This window comes from Peromyscus leucopus, chromosome 4, assembly GCF_004664715.2.
Source record: "Peromyscus leucopus breed LL Stock chromosome 4, UCI_PerLeu_2.1, whole genome shotgun sequence".
NCBI lineage: Eukaryota > Metazoa > Chordata > Mammalia > Rodentia > Cricetidae > Peromyscus > Peromyscus leucopus.
In genome coordinates, this window is record NC_051066.1 from 9423170 (window position 1) to 9449509 (window position 26340).

Here is a 26340-nt window from a genome sequence, read left to right on the forward strand (position 1 = left end):
AGCTGTTCCAGACCCAGACATGGCCTCTGGGAATAAGACAATCAAAAACCACAGCCTTTTTGTTGTACTGGCTGATATGAATCTTCATATTTTCCTTCTCGGCCTTAAGGACGATGCTGTTACCAGTTCAAAAATGGCGCCGCCAGCCTCACTTCCTCTTGTCGAACTTCCGCTGAAGGAGGCAAAGCCGGCGGCGGTCACGTCTCAGGGCGCCGGCGCGAATGGGCGGGGCTGTCGCCATGGCAATGCGCGCGTCGCCCGGGCCTTTTCTGCGTGTTGGAAGCGCTGAAGTTGCTACGCTGGCTGCCGGCGGGGCTGGCGGCGCGGAGCGGCCCGGGAGGCCCGCTCCCCTGCAGGACGAGACCCTGGGCGTGGCGTCCGTGCTCTCGCAGTGGAGGGGCGTCCAGGGCATCCACGGGGAGACGGTGAGGGCGCGGGGCCCGCGCTGCGCGGCGCGGGCGGGAGGGCCTGGGCGCGGCGTTGTCATATTCTAAAGCCAAAACTAACTCGAGGATGCTTTCACGTTAGACTTTCCCCAGTCTCCGAGGAGAAAAACAACAGCAAAAAACAAGGACAACAAAACTCTCAGGATTCCACGTTGTTGTTGTTCAATGACATTTATTTAATTTATGTGAATGCATGGGGCATGCATGTGACACAGTTCACCTCAGCGAGCCTGGGACTGACTGGTACACTGACCCCGAAGGATGCTCTCAACAGCTCTTGTTTGCTGGGGATTTAGAGTTTAGAAGATTCAAGGTTGGATTTCTTTTTCCTCTTAGAGTAAACAGAGTTTACTTAGTTTATTAGTTTTCTTGTAGATAGAAGTTTAGAGCCCTGCTACACGAAGCGAGAAAGCCTGCACCCTGTGACTCCTGGAGGAGATTCTTGAACTTTTGGTTGTATTTTATTTACTGATTCTGGGAGAGTGTGCATGGGCATGTGTGTGCTTGTGGAAAGTCAGAAGACAGTAGGCGCTGGTTGTTTCTGTCTACCATGTGGGTCCTGTGGATGACACTCAGGGGTCTAGGCTTGGCTGCCAGCACCCCTACCTGCCTAATTAGCTGTGAGGATGTTGCAATCACAGAACAAAGTGGCAACTTTCTCTCTCGTTATCGGTGGTTTATGTGAACATTTTGGATTGTCAGAGAAGTGGGAAGCTACTCGTGGTGGCACACTTGTAATTCTAGCACTTGGAGAGGGGAAGCAGGGAATCACAGGTTTGCAGCCAACCCGGGCTCCGTGAGACCTTGTCTCAAAAACAATAAACGGGCTGGAGAGATGGCTCAGAGGTTAAGAGCACTGACTGCTCTTCTAGAAGTCATGAGTGCAGTTCCCAGCAACCACATGGTGACTCACAACCATCTGTAATGAGACCTGGTGCCCTCTTCTGGCCTGCAGTCACATATGCTATATACATAATTAATAAATAAATCTTAAAAAAAAAAAGAGTCCTGGCTGTTTTTCCAGAGGCCTGGGTTTGACACCCTCTTCTGGCTTCCGCAGGCACCAGGCACACGTGTGGTACACAAACATACATGCCAGGTAAAACGTCCACATGCATAAAAATAAGTAACAGCAACAAAAAGAAATGCTTTCTGTGCTTCCAGAAGACCTGACTTTGGTTTCCAGCACCCAGGTTGAGCTACTCACAACTGCCTGTGTTACAGCTTCAGGGTGTAGCAGGATTTCTTTCTTTCTTTTCTTTTTTTGAGACAGGGTTTCTCTGTGTAGCTTTGCGCCGCCTTTCCTGGAGCTCACTTGGTAGCCCAGGCTGACCTTGAACTCACAGAGATCCGCCCGCCTCTGCCTCCCAAGTGCTGGGATTAAAGGCGTGCGCCACCACCACCCGGCAGCAGGCTTTCTTTTGGATTACCAACCAGCTCCCAAATAAAGACATGGAGACTTAATATTAGTTAGGGATGCTTGACCTTATCTTATGCTTGTCCAACTAACTCTTTTTATTGTTTTTTTTTTTTTTTTTTTTTTTTTTTTTTTTTTTTTTCAGACAGGATTTCTCTGTGTAATCCTGGCTGTCCTGGAACTCACTTTGTAGACCAGACTGTCCTGGAATTCACAGAGATCCACCTGCTTCTGCCTCTGCCTCCCAATTGCTGGGATTAAAGGCGTGAGCTACCACTGCCTGGCCCCATTGGCTCTTAAAACTTAAATTAACCTGTTTTCTTCATCTATATTTTGCCTCTAGACTTTTTTTTTTACCCCCCCCCCCTTTTTTTTTTCATTCTGTATGTCCTACTCTGTGTCTGGCTGGCCCTGGGTCTCCCTCTCCCCCCCTCTCTCTCTCCCTTCCCCTCTCGTGCGCCCATGCACGTAATTTAGAAACTTACTTTTGGGACTGGAGAGCTGACTCAGTGGTAAAGAGCACTGGCTGGTCTTCCAGAGAACCCGGACTCAATTCACATCCTCCACACGGCTGCTCACAACCATTTGTAACTCCAGAATTAAAGAAAAAAAAAATTTTTTTTTTCTTTTTCAAGACGGGGTTTCTCTGTGTAGCTTTGTGCCTTTTCCTGGAACTCACTTGGTAGCCCAGGCTGGCCTCGAACTCACAGATATCCGCCTGCCTCTGCCTCCCGAGTGCTGAGATTAAAGGTGTGTGCCACCACCGCCCCGGCTCAGAATTAAAGAACTTTTAAAAACTTAATTTATTTCTGCATTTCCTTTTAATCAACTGTTAAGATGTTTCCAGTCAGCCGGGTGGTGGTGGTGAATGCTTTTAGTAGGTGGGTCTCTGAGTTCGAGCCAGCCTGCTCTACAGAGTGAGTTCCAGGATAACAGGACAGCCAGGGATACCCAGAGAAGCCCTGTCTGAAAACAAAACAAACACAAAAAGATGTTTCCTTCCTTCCTGTCAGGAAGCCTGTGTCAGTCAGTGCTCTAAGTATCTTTTAACTCTGGCAAATTCCTCTGGAGAAGTTGAACACAGGCATGTGGTGATCTGTGTCTGCATTTTAGCAGTGGACTAAAAAGAAAGCATTAATGTCCTTTCTTTTTTTTTCTTTTTTTTTTTTTTTTTTCTTTAAAAAGATTTTTTTTCGGGGAGGGGTTCGAGACAGGGTTTCTCTGTGTAGCTTTGTGCCTTTCCTGGAACACACTATGTATCCCAGGCTGGCCTCGATCGAACTCACAGAGATCCGCCTGGCTCTGCCTCCCGAGTGCTGGGATTAAAGGCGTGCTCTACCACCGCCCAGCTAAAACATTTTTTAATTTAATTTTTAATTATTTCATGTATATGGATGTTGTGTTTATATACCACATGAGACTGTAGTACCCTTAGAGGCCAGAAGAGGGCATCAGGTACCTCCGGGCCTGGAGTTGCAGAGGATTGTGAGCTTTTGTGTGGTTTCAGAGAATTGAACCCGGGTCCTGGAAGAGCAGTCAGTGATCTGAATTGCTGAACTATTGTTCCTGCATCATCATCATCATTGAGACAGGGTCTCCCATATACACCTGGCTGGCTTTGCCATCACAGAGATCCACCTGCTGGTACTAAAGATGTGTGCCACCAAAACCAGCTTTTTTCTCAACATAGGCTAATCTGTTCAGAGCAGGAAGGGTTCTGGACATTGGCTTGAGATTGGGTTGGGAGTGCATACTCGTCTTAGGGGCTGGGCCTTGTTCCCTTTGGCGTGTGTTAGAGTCCTTGTGGAAGGTACCATTGCTTCTATGAAAGCACAGTGTTACTCCCCTGGGGGCCTTTAGAATGCAGGTACCCGTGCAGTTGGAGCCACTGGGACCAGACGCCTGGAGAGTTTGACACATGTGCACATTGCCTGCAACTTGCTGTGACCCTGGACAGCAGTGTGTGGTGTGACCTGGGAATCTGTTTTCATGGATCGCAATGCTGAGCCATTAGCAGTTAATATCTGCTTCGCTCAGCTGCTGTCAAAGCCTGCTGTCTTATCAGAGTGTGGGTTAGTAGCCAGATGTGGTAGTCTGGTTCCATGGGACGGGGGTGGGGTGGAGTCAGGTATTCAGGGCCAGCCTGAATTTTCGGTTAGCCTGGACTACATGAGCTCTGTTTCAAAAAATTGTAACCGGACGGTGGTGGCGCATGCCTTTAATCCTAATACTCAGGAGGCAGAGCCAGGCGGATCTTTGTGAGTTCAAGGTCAGCCTGGGCTACCAAGTGAGTTCCAGGAAAGGCGCAAAGCTACACAGAGAAACCCTGTCTCGAAAAACCAAAAAAAAAAAAAAAAAAAAAAAAAAAAAAATGTAAAAAAGATACATGTAAACCCATGCCTTTAATCCCAGTACACGGATCTCTGTGAGTTCAGGCCAGCCTGGTCTACACAGTGAATTCCAGGACAGCTAGGGCTACACGGAGAGACTCTATCTCATAAAACCAAACCAAACAAAAAAACCAAACCAAACCAGGGACAACCAGAAACCGTGTAACGAGTGGACTGGAGAGGCTCTGGCTCAGCGGTCAGGATCACTTGCTGCTCTCAGTCAGGACCTCTGTCCACACAGCAGCTCACAGCAGACCTTGACTCTAGCTCCAAGGCGACTGTTGCCTCCTGGCTCCTGGACACTATGCACATACATGCATACAGGCAAAACACATATATACATATGTAAATAAGTCTTTGAAAAACACATGTAACACATGGTTTTTGAGACTGGATCTTGGTATTTTTCCCAGGCTGTCCCAAACTCCTGGGTTAGCTAGCGATTCCATTATGATCTTTTATTTTCATTTTGTGTGTTTATTTTTACATTGTGTGTGTGTGTGTGTGTGTGTGTGTGTGTGTGTGTGTGTGTGTCTGGGGGGTGGTCCTAGTGTAAACACCACAGCTCACATGTGTTCAAAGGACCATGGCAGTCAGTTCTCTCCTTCCATTATGTAGGTCCAGGCGGTCAGGCTCCGTGGGAAGCACCTTCACCTGTGGAGCCATTTTGCTGGCCCCCACCCTGCTCTTTTTGTTTGTTTCCTTGTTTTTTATTTTTCAAGACATCTTACTCTGTGTAGACCAGGCTGGCGTCAAACTCAGACCCGCCTGCCTCTGCCTCCCAAGTGCTGGGATTAAAGGCGTGCGCCACCACTGCCCGGCCCCACCTTGTTCTTTTAAAGTGTGCATTCAGTTCCATTTAGGTGCAGGCTAGCAGCTCCAGGACTTTTTTCTCTTTAGTGGACACTGAGCTAGCTCCTTGAGGGAGGGAGGGGTGGAGGGGAGAGAGGGGAGAGAAGAAAGGGCCTTGTGTGCTGCCCTCGCTCCTACAGGATCCCAGGAAGTATGAGTGAGCAGTTTTTATCTTCCCATCCCATGGACTGGGGGGGGGGGGGCTTCTGCCACCTGAGTGAGCTTCAGGGGTCTCCTCCCCTGGCAGGCTGGGGCTTGGCTTGTGTTTCATGGCACATGGCGACCCCTGCTGGAGCCTGTGCCCTTAAGTAAATCCGTGCCTCATCCTCTTGGTCCCACTGCCTTTTGCTGGGATGACAGGCATGCTACCTGCCTGGAACCCTCCTCTCTGCTTTGAGACATTGTTGCTCAAGCTGATCTCAAACTGGCCAGAATCCTCCTGCCTCCACCTCCTGAGTGCTGGCTGGGATGACAGATGTGCCATGCTTTTGTTTCTCGATCCTCCTTAAGGCAGTGTGAAGAGACGGACTAACCGGAAGTCATAGCAGTTAGCACAGATCTGCTCCCAGCCTGGCCAAGGAAGGGCGCCTCCTGGGGTCAGGTCTTTTGAGTAGCCCTGTGCTGCAGAAGCACTCAGGGCCAAGTTTCAGCCTAGGAAACTCGGGTCACCTGGTAGAATCCTTGTCTAGTATGCAGGAAGCTGGGCATTTAATCCCCACCACTGAGTAAGCTGGGTGTGGGAACATACCTGTAACCCCAGGGAAAACAGGAGGCTTCCAAGTTCAAGGTCATCTCCAGTTACAGGGTGAGTTTGAGCCCCTGGAAGTGGAGGAGGCTGTGTATACACATCACACACACACACACACACACACACACACACACACACACACACACACACACACCAAGTTCCTGCGGGGGTGGGGTGGGGTGGGGTGGGGAGAGGCTGGATCTGACTGCTGGCTCAGCTGCTGAGTGCCCTTAGAGGTAGGTCTGTGTGTCCTTCACCCTGGATGAGTAGGTGCAAGCTTGCTATAATGCAGTCACTGCGAGTGTCCACCAAGTGTTCCCACGCGGCTCTTTGGTGCGCTCTTCTTACCATTGTCAAGACCAGGGGCTTAGATGTGCTCAGGGAAGAGGGTGAAGGGGCTGGGTGTGTGGCCCTGGGCTCCACCTCAGGACCACAAAAATAAGTATGCCAGGCAGCAGTGGCACATGCCTTTAATCTCAGGCAGAGAGCCGGGCGGATCTCTGTGAGTTCAAGCCCAGCCTGGTCTACTAGATGACAAAGCGAGTTCCAGGACAGCCAGGACTGTTACAAAGAGAAACCCTGTCTGGAAAAAAAAAAAGAGAGAGAGACAGGGTTTCTCTGTGTAGCCCTGACTGTCCTGGGACTCACTTTGTAGCCCAGGCTGGCCTCAAATTCGCAGAGATCTGCCTGCCTCTGCCTCCCGGGTGCTGAGATTAAAGGTGTGTGCCACCACTGCCCAGCACAAACAAAAAATTTTAAAGAAAGTCTCATGCTTCCCAGGCTGGTTTATAGTTGCCGTGTAGCCAAGGATGAACTCGCGAACCCCCTGCCTCCGCGTGCCACATGGTAGGATTGCAGGTGTGAGTCATCGTCTCAGGGTTTTATTGCTGTGAGGAGACACGAGGGAGGACCTCAGGAACTGTCATGAAAACATTTAATTGAGGTGGTGGCTCACAGCTTCAGAGGCTTAGCCTATTATCTTCATGGCAGGGAGCATGGTGGCTGGGAATTTGGCTGTGGAATTCTACATCTGATACAAAGGCAGCAGGAAGTGAACTGTCTCACAGGGTGTGGACTGAGCAGATATGAGGCTGTAAAGCCCACCCCCACAGTGATGCACTTCCTCCAACAAGGCCACACCTCCCAGTAGTGCCCCTCCCTCTGGGGGCCATTTTCTCTCAAACCTCCACTGTCTTTGTGTTGGTTTAGATGGCATCTTTTTTTTAGACAGGGTAGCCCTGGATGTCCTGGAGCTTGCTACGCAGACCAGGTTGGCCTGGAACTCACAGAGCTCTTTCTGCCTCTGCCTCAGCTTCTGTCTCCTGCATCCTGGAATTACGGGGTTGCACCACCACACCAGGCTGACCAGACGTTTTCAGCTGGAAGCTTTGGCTTTGTCTACCTGTGTTGATGTCATTGACTTTCCCGACTTGCTCTAGGGCTAGCATCGCTTGGCTTGCCCGTGGTCAGGCTGTTGGAGGCCGTGGAGGAGCTGTGCCTCATGGTCTGCCCTGAGCTGCTGTCCAGGCAAGGTGTGAGGCTGTTTCCCTGAACCATCAGGACATTTACTCTGTCAAGCCAACTTCCAGGACTGATTAACTAGTGATAGTTGAGCCAGCCCCGAGTTCTTTAGAGCAGTGGTTCTCAACCTTCCTAACGCTGTGACCCTATAATAGTTCTCATGTTGTGCTGACCCCCAACCATAACATTATTTTTTTTTTTAAGATTTATTTATTACACATACAGTGTTCTGTCTACATGCCAGAAGAGGGCATCAGATCCCACTATAGATGGTTATGAGCCACCATGTGGTTGCTGGGAATTGAACCCCGGTCCTCTGGAAGAACAGCCAGTGCTCTAAACCTCTGAGCCACCTCTCCAGCCCTCGTAACTGTAATTTTGCTGCTGTAATGAATCGCAATGTGAATATCTGACATGCATCCCCAAAGGGGTTGTCACCCACAGTGTTAGGACCACTGTTAGGACACCACTGTTAGGACACCTGTCCTCAGCCCCTGTGCTGGTCAACCTTGACTATATGTAGCAGACACCAACCCAAACCAGCTCATGGCAGACTCCTTGTAGTGTGTCTCAAGACCTCCCCATGGAACATGCAGCTGATTCTGAGAGGCAGAAACTGGAATCCACCATCATTATTATTTTGTGGCCATGTGTGTGCAAGCTTATGCACATGTGTGGAGGCCAGAGGAGCCTTCCAAGCTCTGAGATCACAGATAGGAGCTGCCAGGGTTGCTTGGCTCCAGTCTGCCTGAGGCTTTGCTTGGCCTCCCTGGACTGGTTCCAGCAGCCTCCACACGAGCTCCTGACTTGAGTCTGAAGGGGCTGGCAAGGCCTTCTCCGTGTCCCGTGGGGCTGGCTGTCGAGCTGACCCCCTCAGGCCTCTGCCAGAGCCAAGCACCTTTGTACTGGAGCCGTCTGTTTTGATATGTGTTCTCCATTTATGTGCCTGGGACCAAGGATCCTGCCTGTGGTCTTCCCTGTTGTCTGGCTGGTAGGAGCAGGTCAGGGCATGTGTTTACATCTACTCCGCAAACACCGGGTGAAGTGCTGGGCATGTGGAAATGGTAAGGGGGCCCTGTGCTGGAGGGACGCCCTGTTTGCCACCTGGGAGTTTGGGGCAGGTGTGAAGTTGATAAAACAGACAGTGTGTGCTCTCAACCACTGAGCCATCTCTCTAGGAAACACCCCTCCCCCAACTGGTTTTTAAAAGTAATTTTGTGTGTGTTTGTGCCGATATCCGTGCAAGTCTGAGGACAACTTTCAGGAGTCGGTTCTCTTTCCACCATGTGGGTTCTGGGAGTCGAACCCAGGTCACTGAACTTGGCAGCAAGTGCCTTTACCCGTGGAGTCATCTCACTGGCCCCGGCCCTGGTTTTCATCTCCTTTCAGAAAGGTTGCCAGACAGCCAGCATTGCCACAGCAGAGGCGTCGGCCCAGGCCCAGACACACGCGGATGCCCAGGTGCAGACGGAGGCCCCGGAGCCAGCGGCCCCGGTGCCCGTCTCCCAGCACGACGCTCTCCGGCTCGCAGCCTTTCTCCGCAGGGTGGAGGTCATGGTCATCCGGGAGCTGAACAGCAACTGGCAGAGCCACGCCTTCGATGGCTATGAGGTGAACTGGACAGAGCCGCAGCAGACGGTAAGGCTGCCCGGGGTGGTGCCGTCCCTGAGGCCCCAAGGCCTCTTTAGATCTTTGCTTTGCTCCACCCAGGGACAGTACAGCCAGTACACCAGGTCCGGGGGTGTGGGCCTGCCTCACCCTGGGAGGAGGAGGAGGTGGCCCCTCAGGGGAAGCCTGTGGCCATAATGAAAGCAAGTGTCTGAAGAGGTGTGGGGTTTGCCCCAGGGCAGCCTGCCACTAGCCTGGTACCACCCTAGGGGGTGAGCTGCTGTGGTCTCTCCTCAGTCAACTGGATTACTGTTATCTTCTCTTCATAGATAAGGCCTGGAGAGGCTGAGTGCCTTGCCTGGGGCTGCACGGCTCTGAATTACCTGGGCTGGAACCTGACCCCTGGACTGTGTGCTAAAGGCACCAGCATGTCTTGACATTGCTGCTTTCCAGGCACAGTTGCAAGCTGTCCCGGTGGACCTGGGTGACAGCTGAAGCATCAAGTGTGACTAAACGATGGGGTTGGTCTCCTTGTTTTATGGTGGCCTCAGGTTACCTCACTTCCCCCAGCTCTGTTCTCAGCGTGACAATTGAGAGATTTGGGTTTTTCAAGGTTTTTTTTTTTTTTTTTTTTTTTTTTTGGTTTTTTGAGACAGGGTTTCTCTGTGTAGCTTTGTGCCTTTCCTGGAACTCACTTGGTAGCCCAGGCTGGCCTCGAATTCACAGAGATCCGCCTGCCTCTGCCTCCCGATTAAAGGCGTGCGCCACCACCGCCCGGCTCAAGGTTTTTTTTTTTCAGAGCTGAGGACCGAACCCAGGCCTTGTGCTTGCTAGGCAAGTGCTTCACCTCTGAGCTAAATCCCCAACCCCTCAAGGTTTTGAAAACAGGGTTTCTTTGTATAACAGCCCTGGCTGTCCTGGAACTCGCTCTGTAGACCACGCTGGCCTCGAACTCACAGGGATCCACCTGCCTCTGCCTCTTGGAGAGTTGGGACTAAAGGTGTGCGCTGCCACTGCCGCCACCGCCCAGCCTTGTTTTGTTTCTTGCTCAGAGTCCAGGCTGCCACTCCTCCCGTGAGTGTGACAGTCACCCATGTGGGCCACCTGGCTATAGGGTGTGCTTTTTTTTTTTTTTTTTTTTAAGATTTATTTTTATGTATACAGTGCTCTGTCTGCCTGTTTGCCAGAAGAGGGGACCAGATGTCATTAGAGACGGTTGTGAGCCACCATGTGGTTGCTGGGAATTGAACTCTCTGGAAGAGCAACCAGTGCTCTTAATTACTGAGCCATCTCTCCAGCCCAGATGTCTGTCTGTCTGTCTGTGTATCTGCTTCCATGTCTCGATCTGCCTGAGGGTATGTGCATGTGAGAGTATGGTGCCCATGGAGGTTAGAAAGGGTATCATCTTTTAGAGTCGGAGTTACAGGCTGTTGTAGCTTGCCTGATGTGGGTGCTGGGAATTGAACTCAGGTCCTCTGGAAGAGTAGTACATATGCTTAATCTTTAGCCATGGTTTACTTTTTTTTTCCTTTTGAGATAGGGTTTCACCGTGTAGCCCTGGCTGGCCTAGAACTCATTATGGGGACCATGCTGATCTCGAACTTGCAGAGATTCCCGACTTCTACCTCCAGAGATGTACATCACCATGACCCAGTTACACTTTTAGAACTGAAAGTGCCCAGGTGACAATGCATATAGGCTCATGATTTTCCCCAGGCAAAGGAGTTCAGGGCAGCAGGTCCCAGGTCAAGGAGCCGCATGTGACAGACCATGCCCTCCTCAGGAGTCTCCTGCCTTGGCCTTGTCCCTAACCATTTTCTTGAAGGCATCTCTGCAGTGGTAACTTTGGTAGGGTGCAGACTTCAGCCTCTTCATCGGCAGCCACGTGACAGGCTCATCTGCACTCACTGGCTTGCGTCCTTGGCTCGCCAGGCAGGCTACCTTGACGATGTCCAGGTCTCTGGAGGCTGTGCCTTGCTTTACTCTCATTTTTCTTTGTGTTTTGGTTTACTTATTTATTTTTGACAGCTTAAGCAGAAGTTATTTAGCAAAGCTAATGTTCCAAAGACATATTGGAGTGGGCTGCCCCAAGGCAGAGTGTCTTTTTTATTTCAAAAACAAAGAACAGCAGGATCTCACTATGTAGCTCTGGCTAGTCTGGAATTCTCCATGCAGACCAGGCTGGCCTTGAACTCAGAGATTCACCTACCTATCTAGCCCAGGCTGACCTCAAAGTCTTGGCACTCCACCTTCCTCAGCCTCCACATGCCTCACCACACTAGTGGGCCCGAACTCCTTGGTCTCTGTCATGAGTGGGACTGCTGCTGTGTGGCCTTTGGGGGTCCATCAGCATTCCCACAGCCGTGTTCATCAGTGGCAGTGGACATGTGTTCCTGAAGGCTTTTCTGCAGGACTGGGCTCTTGCCTTGGGCCAATCATGAGATTGGGAGGTGTGGAGCTTTACACCTGAGTTTTGGTTCTCAGCTACTAAGCCCCACTCCAACACCCCCCCACTCCACACCCCCCCCCCCATCTGTTGGGACTGCGACCATCTCTTTTGCTGCTCCTCCTCAGGGGTTAGGGTTAGGGTTTCCTGCTGGGAAAGACTCCAAATCAAGACTGCAAGATTTTGGGAGACAGGGTGTGGAGCCAGACATGTTGGCCCCCATCTGTAATCCTAGCACCATGAGACTGAAGCAGGAGTGCCGTGAGTGTGAGGCTAGCCTGGGTTATCTGTTGAGACTCCTCAGCTAGCCTTGCTGAGGTGTGGAGGCCGCTGGAGTTTAATGTCGTCCTGTGTGCAGCTGCTGCCTGCCACCCTGAGACCCTGGCTTGCAGCCTGCGTCCGCCACACTTCTCAGGCGCCTTCCAAGGCTCTGGAAGTGCCTACACTACACGGATGGCAGGTGAAGGCCATGTTCTGTCTCTGGGGGTGGGAGTGATGTGGAAGCCAGCCTGGTACTCACTCTGTAGTTCAAGCCGGCCTAGAACTCATGCAGTCCTCCTGCCTCAGCCTCCCAAGTGCTGGGATTATGATGATGAGCCCCATGCCTAGAGTAGTCTACATCATCCTTTGGGATTTGTAGGCCTCAGTCTGCCCAGGCTTGGGTGTGATTTTCCTATGCTGCCTTGAGGCTACCTACTAGCCCAGTGGTTCTCAACCTTCATAACAATGCGACCCTTTAATACAGTTCCTCATGGTGTGGTGACCCCAACCATAAAATTAGTCTCCTCGCTACTTCATAACGGTCGGTATGAATTGTAATGTAAATATTTGTGCTTTCCAATAGTCTTATGTCATTTGACCCCCCCAAGGGGCCGTGACCCACAGGTTGAGAACTTACTAGATGGTTTCAGTGCTTAGGGCTAGGATTGTCCTGTCTCTGTAGGTGTCCTGTCTGCACACCCTGGTCTACCCCCCAGCCCAAGGGCAGGGTCTGCATGTGACCGGCATTTCCTGGAACTCCACAGGCTCTGTGCTGGCCTGTGCTTACGGTCGGTGAGTGACAGCTGGGGTGTTTGGGAAATAATGGAGATCCCAAGGCTTGTTCGGGCCTCTGTTTCATTAGCTTCAGGGTAAAGGTTTAGGTAAAGAGCAAGGGAGGGCTGAGAGCCCATGCCTCAAGGTCCACCTCGCCACCCGGCAGTGAGTCCTGAGCTCATGTTGGCCTCCAGCCATTACTCTGGTGTCTTGCTGGATGCTCCGTGGTCCCACCAATGCATAGATACACACTTGGGGTCTGAGAACCCTTTTCCCTACATAGGGTCTCACTGTGTAGCTTAGGATGGCATTGGTCTCTTTGACTCAGTGCTGGAATTACAAGTGTCCTCTGCTTACAGTGGGCTACTGACCGCCCATCTCCAAGGCAGAGTCCACATGGGACTAGCTTTTTCTGTTATACCCGGGGCGTACAGACAGGGCACCTGCAGTGACATCATGCCTGGCTTGGGAACTCTTTTCAGTGCCACAGAGGAACCTGTGAATACACCCATAGCACAGTCTGGGTGTGAGGGGGCACAGGCTAATTTTTGCAGGGGTTAGCGGGGAGAGATGGAGGAAGTGCTGGGAGCCCTGGAGGACACTGGCATGTCCTCATGCAGGCTGGACGATGGGGACTGGAGCACGCTCAAGTCTTACGTGTGTACCTGGAACCTGGACCGCCAGGGCCTGAACCCCCAGCAGCCATCAGCCGTGGTGGAGGTGTCCAGCGCTGTCATGTGCCTGGCCTTCCACCCCACGCAGCCCTCACACATTGCTGGTGAGTGCCTAGCCTTCCCAGCCTCCTCTCTTCAAAAGGTTCTGCTTCCCACCCAGCTACGGGCACCAGGAAGCTTTTGGCTGGCCTGTCAGCTGCTGGCCAGGGCAGGCCACTTGGTGGGAGTCAGGGAGGTTGCCCTGGCCCTCTGGCTTGTCTGTAGCTGGGGGATAATCTGCCCGTGTGGACCAGTGCGGGGGCGGAGCTTAGAGGAAGGAGTCATTTGGAAGGGGCCGAGTCTGGCTGTTGAAGCACTCAGTGCTGACAGCAGATGAGCCTGCTGGAGGGGTGGGGTGCTGGGCACGGGCCTCAGCTTTCTGTGGGGAATGGTCCCCAAGGTGCAGCAAGGAGGGACTGAGTTTGAGCCCCAGGAACTAGGATTCCCCCATCCCCCGCCCCGCCCCCCAGGAAATCCTCAGCAGAGGCCTTTGTTCTGACTACATGGCATGGAGGGGTTGCTGGCTGTGGCTGAGCCGATGCCCAGACCCTGCTCACCCTCACAGGGGGGCTGTATAGCGGTGAAGTGCTGGTGTGGGACACGAGCCGACCCGAGGACCCACTGCTTTGGCGCACGGGTCTGACTGACGACACCCACACAGACCCTGTGTATCAGGTCAGGAGGCTGATGGGGGAGCAGGAGGTCACTTCCACACCCTTGGAGGGGGTGATGGCATCAGCTGCTTCGGGGAGTTGGTGGTTGGACAGCTGCCTGGGCATTCTTGGAGTACCGGTCTGAGCCAGCTCTCCCACGGGTTGCTCTCTAGGGCACAGGGCTTTTCTCCAGCCGCCTTCCTACACAGTGGCCTGCGCCAGCCTTCCTGGGTGCTGGCATAGTGGCCTGGAGGAAGGACTTCAGAAGCCTGGGCCGCCCTGGCTCTGGGGGACAGCCGGGGGGCGGGGGGGAGGCTGACACTGGGAATGCTCCCCTCTCTCTCCCCTGCCCCATGCTTTGTGACCTCAGGTGTTATGGCTGCCTGAACCCCGGCACAGCCACCGCTTCCAGGTGCTGAGTGCGGCCACTGATGGGAGGGTGCTGCTCTGGAGGGCCGGCGGGGCGGGCCAGCTGCGGCTCTCCAAGGGCTTTGCTCTGGCCGTGCAGCAGCTGCCGAGGAGCACCAAACTGAAGAAGGTGAGGACGTGGGCCAGTGGGCTGTGGGCACCTGTCTGTGCTCTTCCCTCTGCCCACTGGCTGTTTATGGTCACTGCCGTTTTTCCACAGCCACCCCGTGGCGAGACTGAGGTGGGGGTGACATCAGTGGCCTTCTCCAGCTTCGACTCCAGCCTTTTCGTTCTGGGCACAGAAGGTGGCTTCCCCCTCAAGTGTTCCCTGGCGGCAGAGGCAGCGGCTCTCACTCGGACAGCCAGCTCTGTGCCCCTCAGGGCCCCCGTGCAGTTCACGTTCTTTCCTCATGGTGGCCCCGTGTACTCTGTGAGCTGTTCCCCCTTCCACAGGTAGGGCAGCCTGGGCTCACCACTCAGGCACAGGGAAGGCTACCCTGCCCCAGGGTTTTCAACACCAGCACTCTGGCTCTTTGGACTTGGATGGTGGTGGGTCCCGGGGCCATCTCCTTTCTTAACGACTCATCTCAGACTCGGAGTTGGCCAGGGAACGTTCCCCAGGCAGACAGCCCAGGAGGTGCTTCTCTCTGCACCGTCTAGGAATCTCTTCCTGAGTGCCGGGACCGACGGCCACGTCCACCTGTACTCCATGCTGCAGGCCCAGCCTCTCACCTCCCTGCAGCTCTCTCACAAGTACCTGTTTGCCGTGCGCTGGTCCCCTGTGCGGCCCTTGGTGTTCGCTGCCGCTTCTGGGGAAGGTAGGCGAGAGCCACGCGGCCTGTCTTAAGTCATGTGATGAGGATGGCTTTTACCCAGGCCACTGGCGCCCACCACAGGGCACACGGGAAAAGTGCGTGCCACAGCCTCTCCCAGCTTGGCCTCTAGTTTCTGAACCTTTCTCCCTGCAGGGGATGTACAACTGTTTGACCTCCAGAAAAGCTCCCAGAAGCCCACAGTTTCCATAACACAAACCCAAGATGGAAGTCCCGTCTACTGTCTGGAGTTCAACAGCCAGCAGACTCAGCTCCTGGCTGCTGGTGATGCCAAGGGCATGGTAAAGGTGTGGCAGCTGAGTACAGCCTTCACAGAACAAGGGCCCAGGGAAACGGAGGACCTGGACCAACTGGAAGCAGAAGTCGCTACCTGAGGGCCACAAGGAGCGGCAGGGGAGGGGGTGTCCCTCCGGGAAGGCTGTGTGCTGAGCTGGATAAAGAGGAACAAAGGCTTTTAGGGGAGAATTGAGTCCTTTATTTGTCTTTTACATGAAAACAGAATCTGGGAAGGGAGGAAAGAGAGAACAAGATGAGCCAGCTGCTTTGATTTTAAGTGGGAATGAGGGCAGCTGGCTCAAACGGTTTGGGTCCCACAGCAACCTGGTGATTGTGATTGGACTGTAAGCAGTTTACTGAAGCACCGTTTTCTACGAAGTCTTACCCCAAGCTAAGCAGGCCTATGGCTACACTGGAAAGTAACACTGTCTGGGTATTAGGAAGTGACATGCAGCGGGGGACACAAGGCAAGCAGTGTGGGTCAGGCTCACCTACGGGAGCCACGGATCAATTCACAAAGAGGGAGCGGGTGAACTCGACGTAGTCGAAGGCAGTGGGGAGTTCACGGCCTTTGCCATCCACATAGGGCTTCATGTGGGAGACGCAATAGTCGGCTTGTTCCCGGGTCAGGTTCTGGAGGAACAGCAGTACAGTCAGCTCAACCATGACAACACGTGCCCACAGGGAAGGCGCTGTTGAGCCAGGCCAGCTCTGCCAGCAGACAGGCTTCTGACTGTGTGTGCATGTGGGGGGGCCCTTCAGCTTCAGTGGTGCCCAGGAACTCAGGCCCTTCCCAAGGTCCTACCTGGTAGAGCTCCTCCTTGGTCACGTAAGGCTTGCCCTCAGAGCTGAGGGCCCGGAAAGCGCTCTCAATCTCTTCACTGGACTTGACATTCTCCGTTTCGCGGCTGATCATGAAAGCCATGTATTCTTGCAGGGAGACATGGCCATCCCTATGGAGGCAGTACAGTAAGCAAGGAGGGCAGAGGGGGGCTGAAACCGTGTCCACCATCCCTTCAGCTTACCTGTTGGGATCAACCGTGTCCAGGATTGCCTCAAACTCGGGGTCGGGTTCTCCTTCCTCCACCATTGGCAGGTCGTAGCCCAGGGAGCGAAGACAGGATTTGAATTCCTGATGGTTCAGCCGGCCAGACTTGTCCTTGTCAAAGTGCCTGTAGCACAGAGCCCGGCTCAGCACATGGTCCCTGCCTCCCATCCACCCTCAGCCACCGTCCCTGGGCCGTACTCACTTGAACATCATGCTGAATTCCTTGAGGGCCTCCTCGGTCACTCCTGTTGTGTTCCTGGGAGAAGGACAGAGATAGCAATCAGGCCTTCCGTGCACAGGTGGCATGTTCTCCCCTCCTGTGCCAGTCCCGTGAGGACAGCTGCACTCTGGGCTGGCCCCTGCTGGGCCCCCCACCCTGGTACCTGGCCTGGATCTGCTGCTCCAGGTTGTGCTGCATGCGCATGCCCAGCTGGTCCAGCTGGTCCCACTGCTGGGCCAGGCCCACAGTGCTGTGCTCAGTGTACTTGTTGTCCAGAATGAGGGCTTCCTCCATGGCGGCCCCCAGGTCCTCAATTTTCTTCAGCTGACTTCTCATGGCTCGAATCTCCTGGTGCTTGCGCTGCCAGGGGGGACAAAACAGTGTGAGACAGGGACCCCCAGAACCCAGCTGAGGAAAGGAAGAGTGGGAAGGGGTAGGGATGGGGAAGGAAAAAAGTCTTCCTAACACAACTGCAGAGGTGCCGGTCAGGATGCAGTGTGTACATGAGGCCTCTTGGCCTCTTCAATGGAGTTCAGTTACAGCAGCTGGCAGAGACTGTCTCTGAAAGAAGCCCAAAGGCTGTTGAAGTTAAGGGAGAAAATGGGCCTTGGCAGCTTCAGGCCGAGTTGCTGCCGGGCTGGGGGTCTCTCTCTGCGGTGGCCAAAGCCCTTTGGGCACTCACTTTGGTAGCTTCAAGCTGAGATTCCAGAGTTCCTGACTCTTCCACCATGCAGGACCTAAACACAGAAGCACAGTGAGCAGGGCTCCAAGTGCAGCACACCAGTGCCCACATTTAACTCTTCCTCCTGATACAAAGTGCCCACAGCCTGAGGAAACAACCCATCTGGTGTTGGGCACCCCTTCTAAAAGGCCTGGGAAAGGGCAGGTCCCATTTCTTTTTAGAGACACATGGGCCAGGGGCTTCTCAGCTCTTAAAAGATCACTTGGGAACTAAATTTGTTCCCCATAGGAACAGAGCAGCTTCAGGCCCGACAGCCCCTTTTCTGCACCAACAGGAGGCCAAGAACCCAACAGACAGGGGCCCTTGGGGCTGTAGGGACAGTCAAGAGACTGACAGTCCCCTTAGCCTTACTTCAGTTCTCTTTAGGATAGAACTGAGGGAAAAGCCACATTCTAAGAGACAGCAGGCCAATAAGATAGCTGAGTGGGCGTGCTGCAGGCTGGTTCCAGCTGAGGACAGCTGTGCTAGAACTCTGGATTTGGCCTCCTTTTGAAGACCATTTTCTGAGGAGCCTGCTTCTCTCCAAGATGTAAGTGTGAGCACAAAGAAGGTTCCCAGTGAACAAAGACATCAAACGAGCAGGGTCACGTGCAGGGACAAGTTCACACAGTGCACACAGCCCCGTCTCCTCTGCACCCATGTCTATCCCAGTCTACCCTTGTAGCTTCAGTGAGCCAGGAAGAACTCGAAAACCTACCCAGGTTCAGAGTGCTTTAGCAAGGCAAGGCACCAGGCTTCCTCCTACCCCAGCAGTTGAGACTCACAGGCACGCCCCATCCCCCAGGAAAAGGGAGCCCCAGGGACTGGGGCAGGAGGCAGGGCCAGTGCATCGGAGGGGGACAGACCCTCCTCCCAAGTGGCTAGGGTATGGGTTAGAAGCAGAGCCGCCTGGGAGTCCAGAGTGCATTGGTAAAACCACAGTGAGGGAAGAAGAGAAATAAGAGGAGAAGAACCTTCCAGACAGATCATCCCCAACTTCATACTGATAGACACGAATGACCCGACGATATGCTATGCTATTCAAAGAAAAGAAACCAAATGAATATACCAAAGGAAGGCGAGGCAAGAGCATATCGAGACAGACATGTGCCACAAGCTGGCAGCCTGGCATCGGGTGGGAACCACGGGTAGCTCGGGGGCATTGGGCCAGGTGGGACAAGGCTTGGGAGGAGCCACAGGTGAGGAAGCATGGCACTGCACAGACACAAGACCCAGAGCAGCAGACAGCATAGCGTGGGGAGGCCTGTGGGGCTCAGGCCAGATGCTGCAATCCTTCCCGCCTTGCAAAGCCTCTTACAACCTGACTGGTGTGGGCAGATTTCTGGGGTCACTACCCTTACATGCCTGACTTTCCCCTCTGCAGAACCTCATGGGCTCTAGTTAAGCCTTAGTCTGGCTTGGCCTGGCAAGAATGGACAGGGAGATGGCCTGGGTACAGGCTCCTTCTGGGGCTGGGAGATAGCCCTGCTCCTCCCGGGGACTCCTCCAAGCCCTGTCTCCATACCACATTATAACATTGGACATTCTACCTTTTTGCTAAGGTGAACAGTTCTGGTTACCCTCCCCAGGGGAAGATAGGGTCACCTCGGCCCTAAGGGGGCTGCAGAGCTTCCCTCAACTGAACTCAGCCCAAGCTCCTATCACAGGCACCCAGCCTCATATGCCCACTGACTACTGGTGCTTAATGCAAATCCTTCTGGTCACAATGGGAAAACAGGCCAAAAGGGAAGTTTCATCTAATCCTGGCCAACAGGCATGGACAGGGGCTCTAGCTTTAGACTTGACTCTGGCTTCCTCTCATGCCTTGAAAGAGGGGAAGTGACTCCCCCAAAGACCATGGGTTCTTCTAGCAGGGACAAAGGGCATGGACAAGGTGGGCAGGAGGCCCATCCTTTGCAAGCCAGGCCACTGGGGACAAGGGACACAGGGACAAGCACACAAGACACCACCACACCATGAGCCCGGAGAAAGAAGGCAATATTAACCCGTCGAGGAGATACGTTCTGTGGAGGGCCAAGCAGTCAGGAGCCAGGGCAGTGTCCACATACAGCAGCGATCAGGACGGGATGGAGGAGAGAAGAAAACAACAGAACATCAGTATGCTCTGCCCCCAACACTGTGACAGCTCAGTCTCTGCCAGCCCTGACAGCCCTGAGCAGGTCTACCTCACTTGGGACAGCTGCTAACATCTCAGTGGAAATGAATCATGCAGAGCAACCCAACCAGATTATGCCAGCCTTCTTAGTCTAAGCAGTCCTCCCCACCACTGCATCTTTCAGGGTGAGATAGGGTCTTGCTACAGTCTCCAATGGCACGGAATATGTAAACCACACTAGACTCAAGCTCATGGCCATCCTCCTGTGCACTGGGATGACAGATGCGAACTGTACCTGGTTTAGGCACTAGTTTCTGTTTTTTTCTGTTTTTGAGACAGGGTTTCTGTGTAGTCCTGGCTGTCCTCAGACTCAGATTCAACTGGCTCTGCCTCCTGAGTGCTGGGATTAAAGGTGTGTGCCACCACTGCCCGGCTTAGGTGTCAGGTTTTAAACAGGCTGTGTGTCCCCGAGCTGAAGGGGGTGGATGTTCTCTGGGGGCCCCACGGCAGGCACCTGGTCTCCTGGATCCACTGGTGGAAGGCATTGGCGTGCTGAGCAAACTCCTGGCGCAGCTTGTCATTCTCCTCCTGCCGCCGCTGCTCCTTCTGCAGCTCCAGTTCCCGCTCCTGAGACAAAAAGGCAGGCAGGTGCTGCTACCTTCTGCAGGTTCCCGAGAGCCGGCCTCACATGGGCTCAGCATAAACGTGGCTCTACCCTGGGGAAATGCCAGTGGGACTTCAAAGTGGAGGGGGACAGAAGTCCTACTGAAGCTGACCCAATGAGCAGCAGCCCGGAGGCAGGGAGCAGGGAGCAGGGCTGCTGAGTGACTTGCCCGCCAGGTGCACCTTAATGATTTTCTGCAGGTTCCTCCAGGTCTCCTCCAGGGCCTCCATGGTGAACCAGGTGTAGGGGTTGGAGGCCACCCGGAAGCTCTTGATCTGGCGGTCCAGCTCAGCTAGCTGGTTGAAGTCAGCCTGTGCAGAGCTGAGTGATGAGCGGAAGGCATCGTGAGCCTCTCGAAGGGCTTTGATTTCTTCCAGAGAGTTGCAGCGCACTGGGTCTGTCAGGTCCTCTTCTGCGTTCTCAAACCAGCTGTTGAAGGCCGATGCCTTTTTGGCAAAGGTCAGGAAGAGGTCCTCTACCTAGAAGTAGAGGGGCAGAGTGTCAGTGTGGCTATGTATGTGGGTGGGGCAGTTCCTGGGACTCAGAGAGTGAGGCCTGCTGGGATTCTGGCTCTCTGCCCCATCTCAAAATCTTGTCCTCTGCCTGGTGCCCTTCAGTACAAACTGTGCTTATCCTGGGAGGGTCAAAGGATAAATTCACCAGGACAGGTTCAAGAGCTCCATGTGCCTCCATTTCCACTGAGTCCAGGCTCTGGGCTGAGGTCACTTCCTCACAGGATGATGGCACAGCATGGCAGAAGCAAATGGGGCCTTCCTGTCTCTTCCACGGGTCCGGTTGAATATTAATTACCCTTACCTTTCGGAAATGACTCTGGGCCTCCAGCAACTTCTTTTTCCGGGTAGCTGAGTTGGCCAACAGCTGGGTCCATCTCTTCATGAGGGAGGCATGTCGGGCCTCGATGGCCTTAGACTGAATGTGTTTGGCGGCTAGCAGCTGGTCTTTGAGCGCAGTGATATTGGCAATGCCCTCCTGCTGGAAGGCCTGCAGACCAGCATCAAAGGTCTCCTGCAGAGAGGAGCCACGAGTCAGTTGCATGTACTACAGAGAGCCTAATGTGCCTCAGCTCAGAGGGCAGGCACAGCTGCTCAGACAGCAGCCGGCCTAGAGCCCACCTCCAGCTGACATTCAGTCATACCTGCCCATGTTCCTACTCGCCTTAGACCACAAACTGGAGCAATGGCCTCCTCTTCAGCTCCTGGCCGTAAATAAACCCTTCCAGTCCAGCATTCAAGCTCTGAGCATGGCCATGTATGGCCCTGGCTCCTCAGACATAGCAGACTGTTCAATGTGACCACTTTCAGTTTACTCTGTGTGACTGGGTCCAGGAAGGCCTGTCCCCAGACCCCGCCTGCTTAAGACCGACAGGCACCTGTGTCTGAACCCTGCCAGCCTATCATGCTGCTGCCCAGATGCCTGGTTCTGCATCTACTCTACCCCTCTGGAAGCTCTGAGGCCCAGGACCAGCAGTGTTTATTGTTGACTGACCTTGGCCACACATACAGGAGCCCATCGAAGACCTAAAGGAAGGACGCCAGCCTTCCCCTAGAAGAGCTATTCAGGTGGCTAACTAACCTGCTTGGTGAGCAGAGTTTGGACAGAAGACAGATCTCGACCATAGTCATCCGTTTTCAAGCTGTTCTCCTTCTCACCTGCGAAACAAAGCATGAAGACTGTCCCAGCCCTCACATAACAGACGGACTAAGAAAGCAAGCCACAGACAGGATGGAGGCATGTTCACTTTCAATTCCAAAGTTACCAGCAGCCTTCCTGAGCTCAGTGGCTACCTGCTCCCTGTAACCCACACTGACTCAACTGGGCATGGAGGGCCTTTAGAGTCCCATGGGCTCTGACACCAGAATCTAGTTCCATCTAACCAGGAGCTAGATGGCACCTTGCCCAGGCAGCCTACGAGTACATGGGTCTCTGTCCTGCTGTGTCAAGGTTTGCCAGGTTGGTGCATGCACTGCTATAGCAACTCTGACTTCAAGACGTCTCTTCTTACTGGGCTACCATGTCTGTCCTGCAGCAGACTCTCTGAGCCCACGTCCTATCAGTTTCCTCCCTGAAGCAGAAACCCAACTGTGGTAACATACCCCGTGGCTCTGCCATCTTCTTAGCCTAGGAGAGTTGGAAGCTTTGGGTCTTGCCGAACCTACTCACCAATCCAGGACTCTACCACATCAGCCTTCCAGTTGAATTGAAGGAAGGCGGAGTTCTCATCTAGCTTTGCTTTTCTCTGAGCTGCTGCTTTCTCCAGATCAGACACCTTCCCGTTCAGACCCTTCATTTTTGAAGAGATGTTCTCCTCATGATGATTGTTCTAAGCCAAGAAAAAAAAGCACAAATCAGTTTTGCCACCAGCTGCAGTCACCTGCCTGTGGCAGGTTCCCAGCATCCAACTGTTCAATTTCTGTCACATGGGCTTATCTGCTCCTGACCAGTGCTAGGTGAAGCTTCCTAAGGCTGACACTGAGTAAAGTCTCAGGGTGGAGACCTGGACCAGCCATCTAGTCCTAGGATCTAGTGCTGCAGGAGCACTAGAGAGGGGACAGTGTGAGTGCAGTGTCACGAGAGCTTCTGAAAGGGAAGATCATCACGTAAACATTAAAACACTACACAGCCGAAGAATGGCCCCAACCCTTGTGTGATGAGACAGTAACTCTGGGAGTGTTGGATGCTGTGGACACAAAAGATAGTGAAGCCCGAATACCAGTTTCAGTTCCAGTCAGCTGGGTTTGGAAATATACACAAAACCAGAGAGAAAAGAGAAATGTGTAAAGAAGGGAAAGTCTGCCCAGAACAAAGCACTACAGAACCCAGTCACCTCAGCACTTTGGAGCAGGCAGCACATTCTAAGGGTGAGACTCAGCAAGGCATGGGGCTTCTCACTCTCCTAGGCCAGGAGTCCCAGGAGTCTGGGTACGACTCCAGTTTCATGCTGTCTGCTGACCACGGCCAGGAGAAAAAGCTCTCCAGGGAACAAACCTGGACACCTAAGTATTTCTGCCACACAAATGATAGGCAAAGGTCCTATCAGTCGGGCACCAGCCCAGCCCCAAATCCCAATTCTCTACATGGCAGTTACTGAACAGAAGCGCTGTGACAAGCCCTCATCACACTTGGGCTGTGTCTCAGGAACTGATCTGCACAGCCGGGGCCTAGAGCTGCAGCTGGGGAGGCCTGGACACTCTCCACTGCTTTCAAAGTACTGAGACTTTTTTTTTTCTTTCTCTGGAAAAGAGTAACCAGTAAACTAAACCATCCCTACTGTAATAAGTTTCACATAACCCATGGAGTTATACAATCCTACTAAGCACACATTTCATGCTTAGCTTTACACAGTTCAGAGGAAAAGTCTGGAAGGCCAAACATTAAAATCTCAATAAGCCAGGGTACACAGCGCAATCCTAGCACCTGGGAGGTAGAGGTAAGAGGATTAGGAGCTCAAGGTCATCCTTGGCTATAGAACAAGTTGGAGGCCAGCCTAGACTACAAGAGACCCTGTTTCAAGATAAATAAAAAATCTAGAACAGTCATTTCTGAGTGGTGGCTTTCTGGGTGATTCCTAGTGATGTTTTTGAGACAGAGTTACTATACAGCCCAAGTTAGGCTCAAACTCACTGTAGGAATACACCACTGTGCCATGTGATTTCTACTTAACTTACTACATTTTCTATTACCTCAATAGCAACCTCTATCACCAAGAAATAAAGGAACAGGTGACTGGAGGGCCCCAGAACCCACATAGTGGCTCACAACTGCTTGTAATACCAGTTCCAGGGGCATCTGATGCCCTCTTGTGGCCTCTGTGGATACTGCACACATATAGTACATTCACACACGCATATAAAAAAATAAACTACTCTGGTGATAGGATGGCCAAACACTCTAATTGTCATGCTAGAAACCCCATCCAATGACTGAGGGAACTGGATGCAGAGATCCACGGCCAGGCCCCGGGTGGAGCTCCGGGAGTCCAATTGGCGAGAAAGAGGAGGGTTTATATGAGCGAGAATTGTTGAGACCAAGGTTGGATAAAGCACAGGGACAAATAGCCAAACGAATGGAAACACATGAACTATGAACCAATGGCTGAGGGGCTCCCAACTGGATCAGGCCCTCTGAATAGGTGAGACAGTTGATTGGCTTGATCTGTTTGGGAGGCATCCAGGCAGTGGGACCGGGTCTTGTGCTCAGTGCATGAGTTGGCTGTTTGAAACCTGGGGCTTATGCAGGGACGCTTGGCTCAGCCTGGGAGGAGGGGACTGGACCTGCCTGGACTGAGTCTACCAGGTTGATTTCAATCCTCGGGGGAGTCTTTGCCCTGGGGGAGATGGGAATGGGGGGGGTGGGCTGGGGGGAAGAGGAGAGGAGCGGGAGGGGGGAGAACAAGGGAATCCGTTGCTGATATGTAGAATTAAATTATATTGTAAAATTAAAAAAAAAATCCCCCCCCAAAGAAAAGAAAAGCTAGCTAGTCATTGGAGTTTGAATATGAGCATTTGGATAACAGATTTATTGTTTAGAATTTTCAGAAATTTCTTAAATGTCCTAAACATATTTTAACCACTGTAATATTTATGAATTAACATAAGGTATGAATTATAAAATAAGCTCTTAGTTCTCAATATTGCTCACTCTTGGATTTTTTTTTTTTTAAAGATTTATTTATTTATTATGTATACAGCATGTATGACTACAGGCCAGAAGAGGGCACCAGATCTCATTACAGATGGTTGTGAGCCACCATGTGATTGCTGGGAATTGAACTCGGGACCTTTGGAAGAGCAGTCAGTGCTCTTAACCTCTGAGCCATCTCTCCAGCCCCCTGGATTTTTTATAGTAATACAAACCAATCATATTTTGTGATGCTTTATATCATGTTTTTATCCAACAATGATTACTTCACCAAGGAATACAGTCCTACTTTCAGAAAAAAAAAAAAAAAAGAAGTAAGAGAGATGGTTCAGTGGTTTAAGAGCATTGCTGTTTTTCTACAGGCCCAAGGTTCAATTCCCAGCACCTGCATGGTGGCTCACAACCATCAGTAATTCCAGTCGTAAGGGATCCAATACACTCTTCTGATATCCTTGGGCAATGTATAAATGTGGTGCACAGACATACATGAAGGCAAAACCATACACATAAAACAATAAAAAAGAAATGAAAGAATGGCATTCTGAAAGTCCTACTGTCAGAAAAGAACCAATAAGATAGCCCTCTTCAGTTAAGGCCAAAAGCTGGTTGCCCAAGGAAGAGTGGGCTAACTCAAAAGCAGTATTTTTTTTAAAATTTACTTAACTTTATTTTATGTGCATTGGTGTGAAGGTATCAGATCCCCTGGAGGTGTGAGCTACCATGTGAGTGTTGGGAATTGAACTCGGGTCCTCTGGAAGAGCAGCCAGTGCTTTTAACTGCTGAGCCATCTCTCCAGCCTCTCAAAAGCAACTCTTTCCTGCTATAGGAAACATGGCACAGGCGTACTGACAATCTCTAAGACCTCAGCTTGTTGTACTCTGGGCTGAGAACAAGGGTCTTTCTGGGATCCAGGCTCACCTTCTTTTTTTTTTTTTTTTTTTTTTTTTTTTTGGTTTTCCGAGACAGGGTTTCTCTGTGTAGCTTTGCGCCTTTCCTGGGACTCACTTGGTAGCCCAGGCTGGCCTCGAACTCACAGAGATCCGCCTGCCTCTGCCTCCCGAGTGCTGGGATTAAAGGCGTGCGCCACCAACGCCCGGCCCAGGCTCACCTTCTTAATGAGGTCTTGTCCATTAGTACAGACGTCATTCACCCGATCCTTGTGGACAGTGAAGTCTGTCTCAAAAGCTTCGTGTTTCTTCAGCAAGCCCTGGAGACAAAGTAGTGAGGTCAGCCACTGGTGCACTATTAAAATACACCAGGTCTCAGATAGAGAGTGACACAAGCTATGAGCCCTGTCCCCTACTCTCTGCTCTAGGGGGAGCACCATTAGCATGGCACACGGGTACCAGGGAGTTAGGAGGGAGAACAGGCTGCAGGGGAAGCTGCAGCCCAGCAAGGATGAAGGTCTGCAGAACCACCTAGCTTAGGTTGTAAGAACGGACAGCAAGCTGGAAGTAAGCACCCAACAACACATCTATTCATATCCCACAAGGTACTCAGTCTTATGTCTAGCTACCTAATGACTGGAGAACAATATCCCCTCTTCTTGTTTCTAGGGACCAAACA

The 26340-nt window shown here is 52.4% G+C and overlaps 2 protein-coding genes across 15 annotated transcripts in view; one reads left to right on the top strand and one right to left on the bottom strand.

Annotated features, from left to right (window-relative positions):
- The first annotated feature begins 239 nt into the window (after window positions 1–239).
- Dync2i2 (dynein 2 intermediate chain 2) lies at window positions 240–15532 on the top strand. 2 transcript variants are annotated; one of them, XM_028883263.2, is made up of 9 exons: window positions 240–425; window positions 8764–9012; window positions 12372–12481; window positions 13084–13241; window positions 13742–13851; window positions 14200–14367; window positions 14458–14690; window positions 14898–15055; window positions 15206–15532. In XM_028883263.2, the coding sequence occupies exons 1-9, from the start codon at window positions 240–242 to the stop codon at window positions 15442–15444; spliced, it is 1611 nt and encodes a 536-aa protein (XP_028739096.1). In that variant the 3' UTR covers window positions 15445–15532. The 2 variants fall into 2 exon arrangements, with proteins under 2 accessions (XP_028739096.1, XP_037060500.1); XM_037204605.1 differs by lacking the exon at window positions 240–425 and adding an exon at window positions 8152–8438.
- Sptan1 (spectrin alpha, non-erythrocytic 1) overlaps window positions 15523–26340 on the bottom strand; it is a 68675-nt gene continuing 57857 nt past the window's right edge. For 6 of the 13 annotated variants that reach the window (XM_028883261.1, XM_028883257.1, XM_028883260.2 and 3 more), the window contains 13 exons: window positions 25883–25981; window positions 22297–22456; window positions 21709–21785; window positions 20932–21141; window positions 20298–20594; window positions 19966–20078; window positions 19342–19359; window positions 17297–17351; window positions 16778–16974; window positions 16597–16650; window positions 16372–16518; window positions 16152–16299; window positions 15523–15979 (listed from right to left, as the gene is read on the bottom strand). In XM_028883261.1, coding sequence (XP_028739094.1) covers window positions 15854–15979; window positions 16152–16299; window positions 16372–16518; window positions 16597–16650; window positions 16778–16974; window positions 17297–17351; window positions 19342–19359; window positions 19966–20078; window positions 20298–20594; window positions 20932–21141; window positions 21709–21785; window positions 22297–22456; window positions 25883–25981 — 1701 coding nt within the window. In that variant the 3' untranslated portion in view covers window positions 15523–15853. Of the gene's footprint in view, window positions 15980–16151; window positions 16300–16371; window positions 16519–16596; window positions 16651–16777; window positions 16975–17296; window positions 17352–18309; window positions 18373–19341; window positions 19360–19965; window positions 20079–20297; window positions 20595–20931; window positions 21142–21708; window positions 21786–22296; window positions 22457–25882; window positions 25982–26340 lie in introns of all 13 variants that reach the window. The other 7 variants (XM_028883253.2, XM_028883252.1, XM_028883254.2 and 4 more) reach the window with 3 other exon arrangements.

Excerpts from the sequence above, each read along its gene's own strand:
- Dync2i2 (XM_028883263.2), top strand. The coding sequence starts at position 240 with ATGGCAATGCGCGCGTCGCCCGGGCCTTTTCTGCGTGTTGGAAGCGCT. Across the intron at positions 13,242-13,741 it reads GCAGCCCTCACACATTGCTG|GGGGGCTGTATAGCGGTGAA; the intron begins GTGAGTGCCTAG and ends TCACCCTCACAG. Across the intron at positions 13,852-14,199 it reads ACACAGACCCTGTGTATCAG|GTGTTATGGCTGCCTGAACC; the intron begins GTCAGGAGGCTG and ends TTGTGACCTCAG.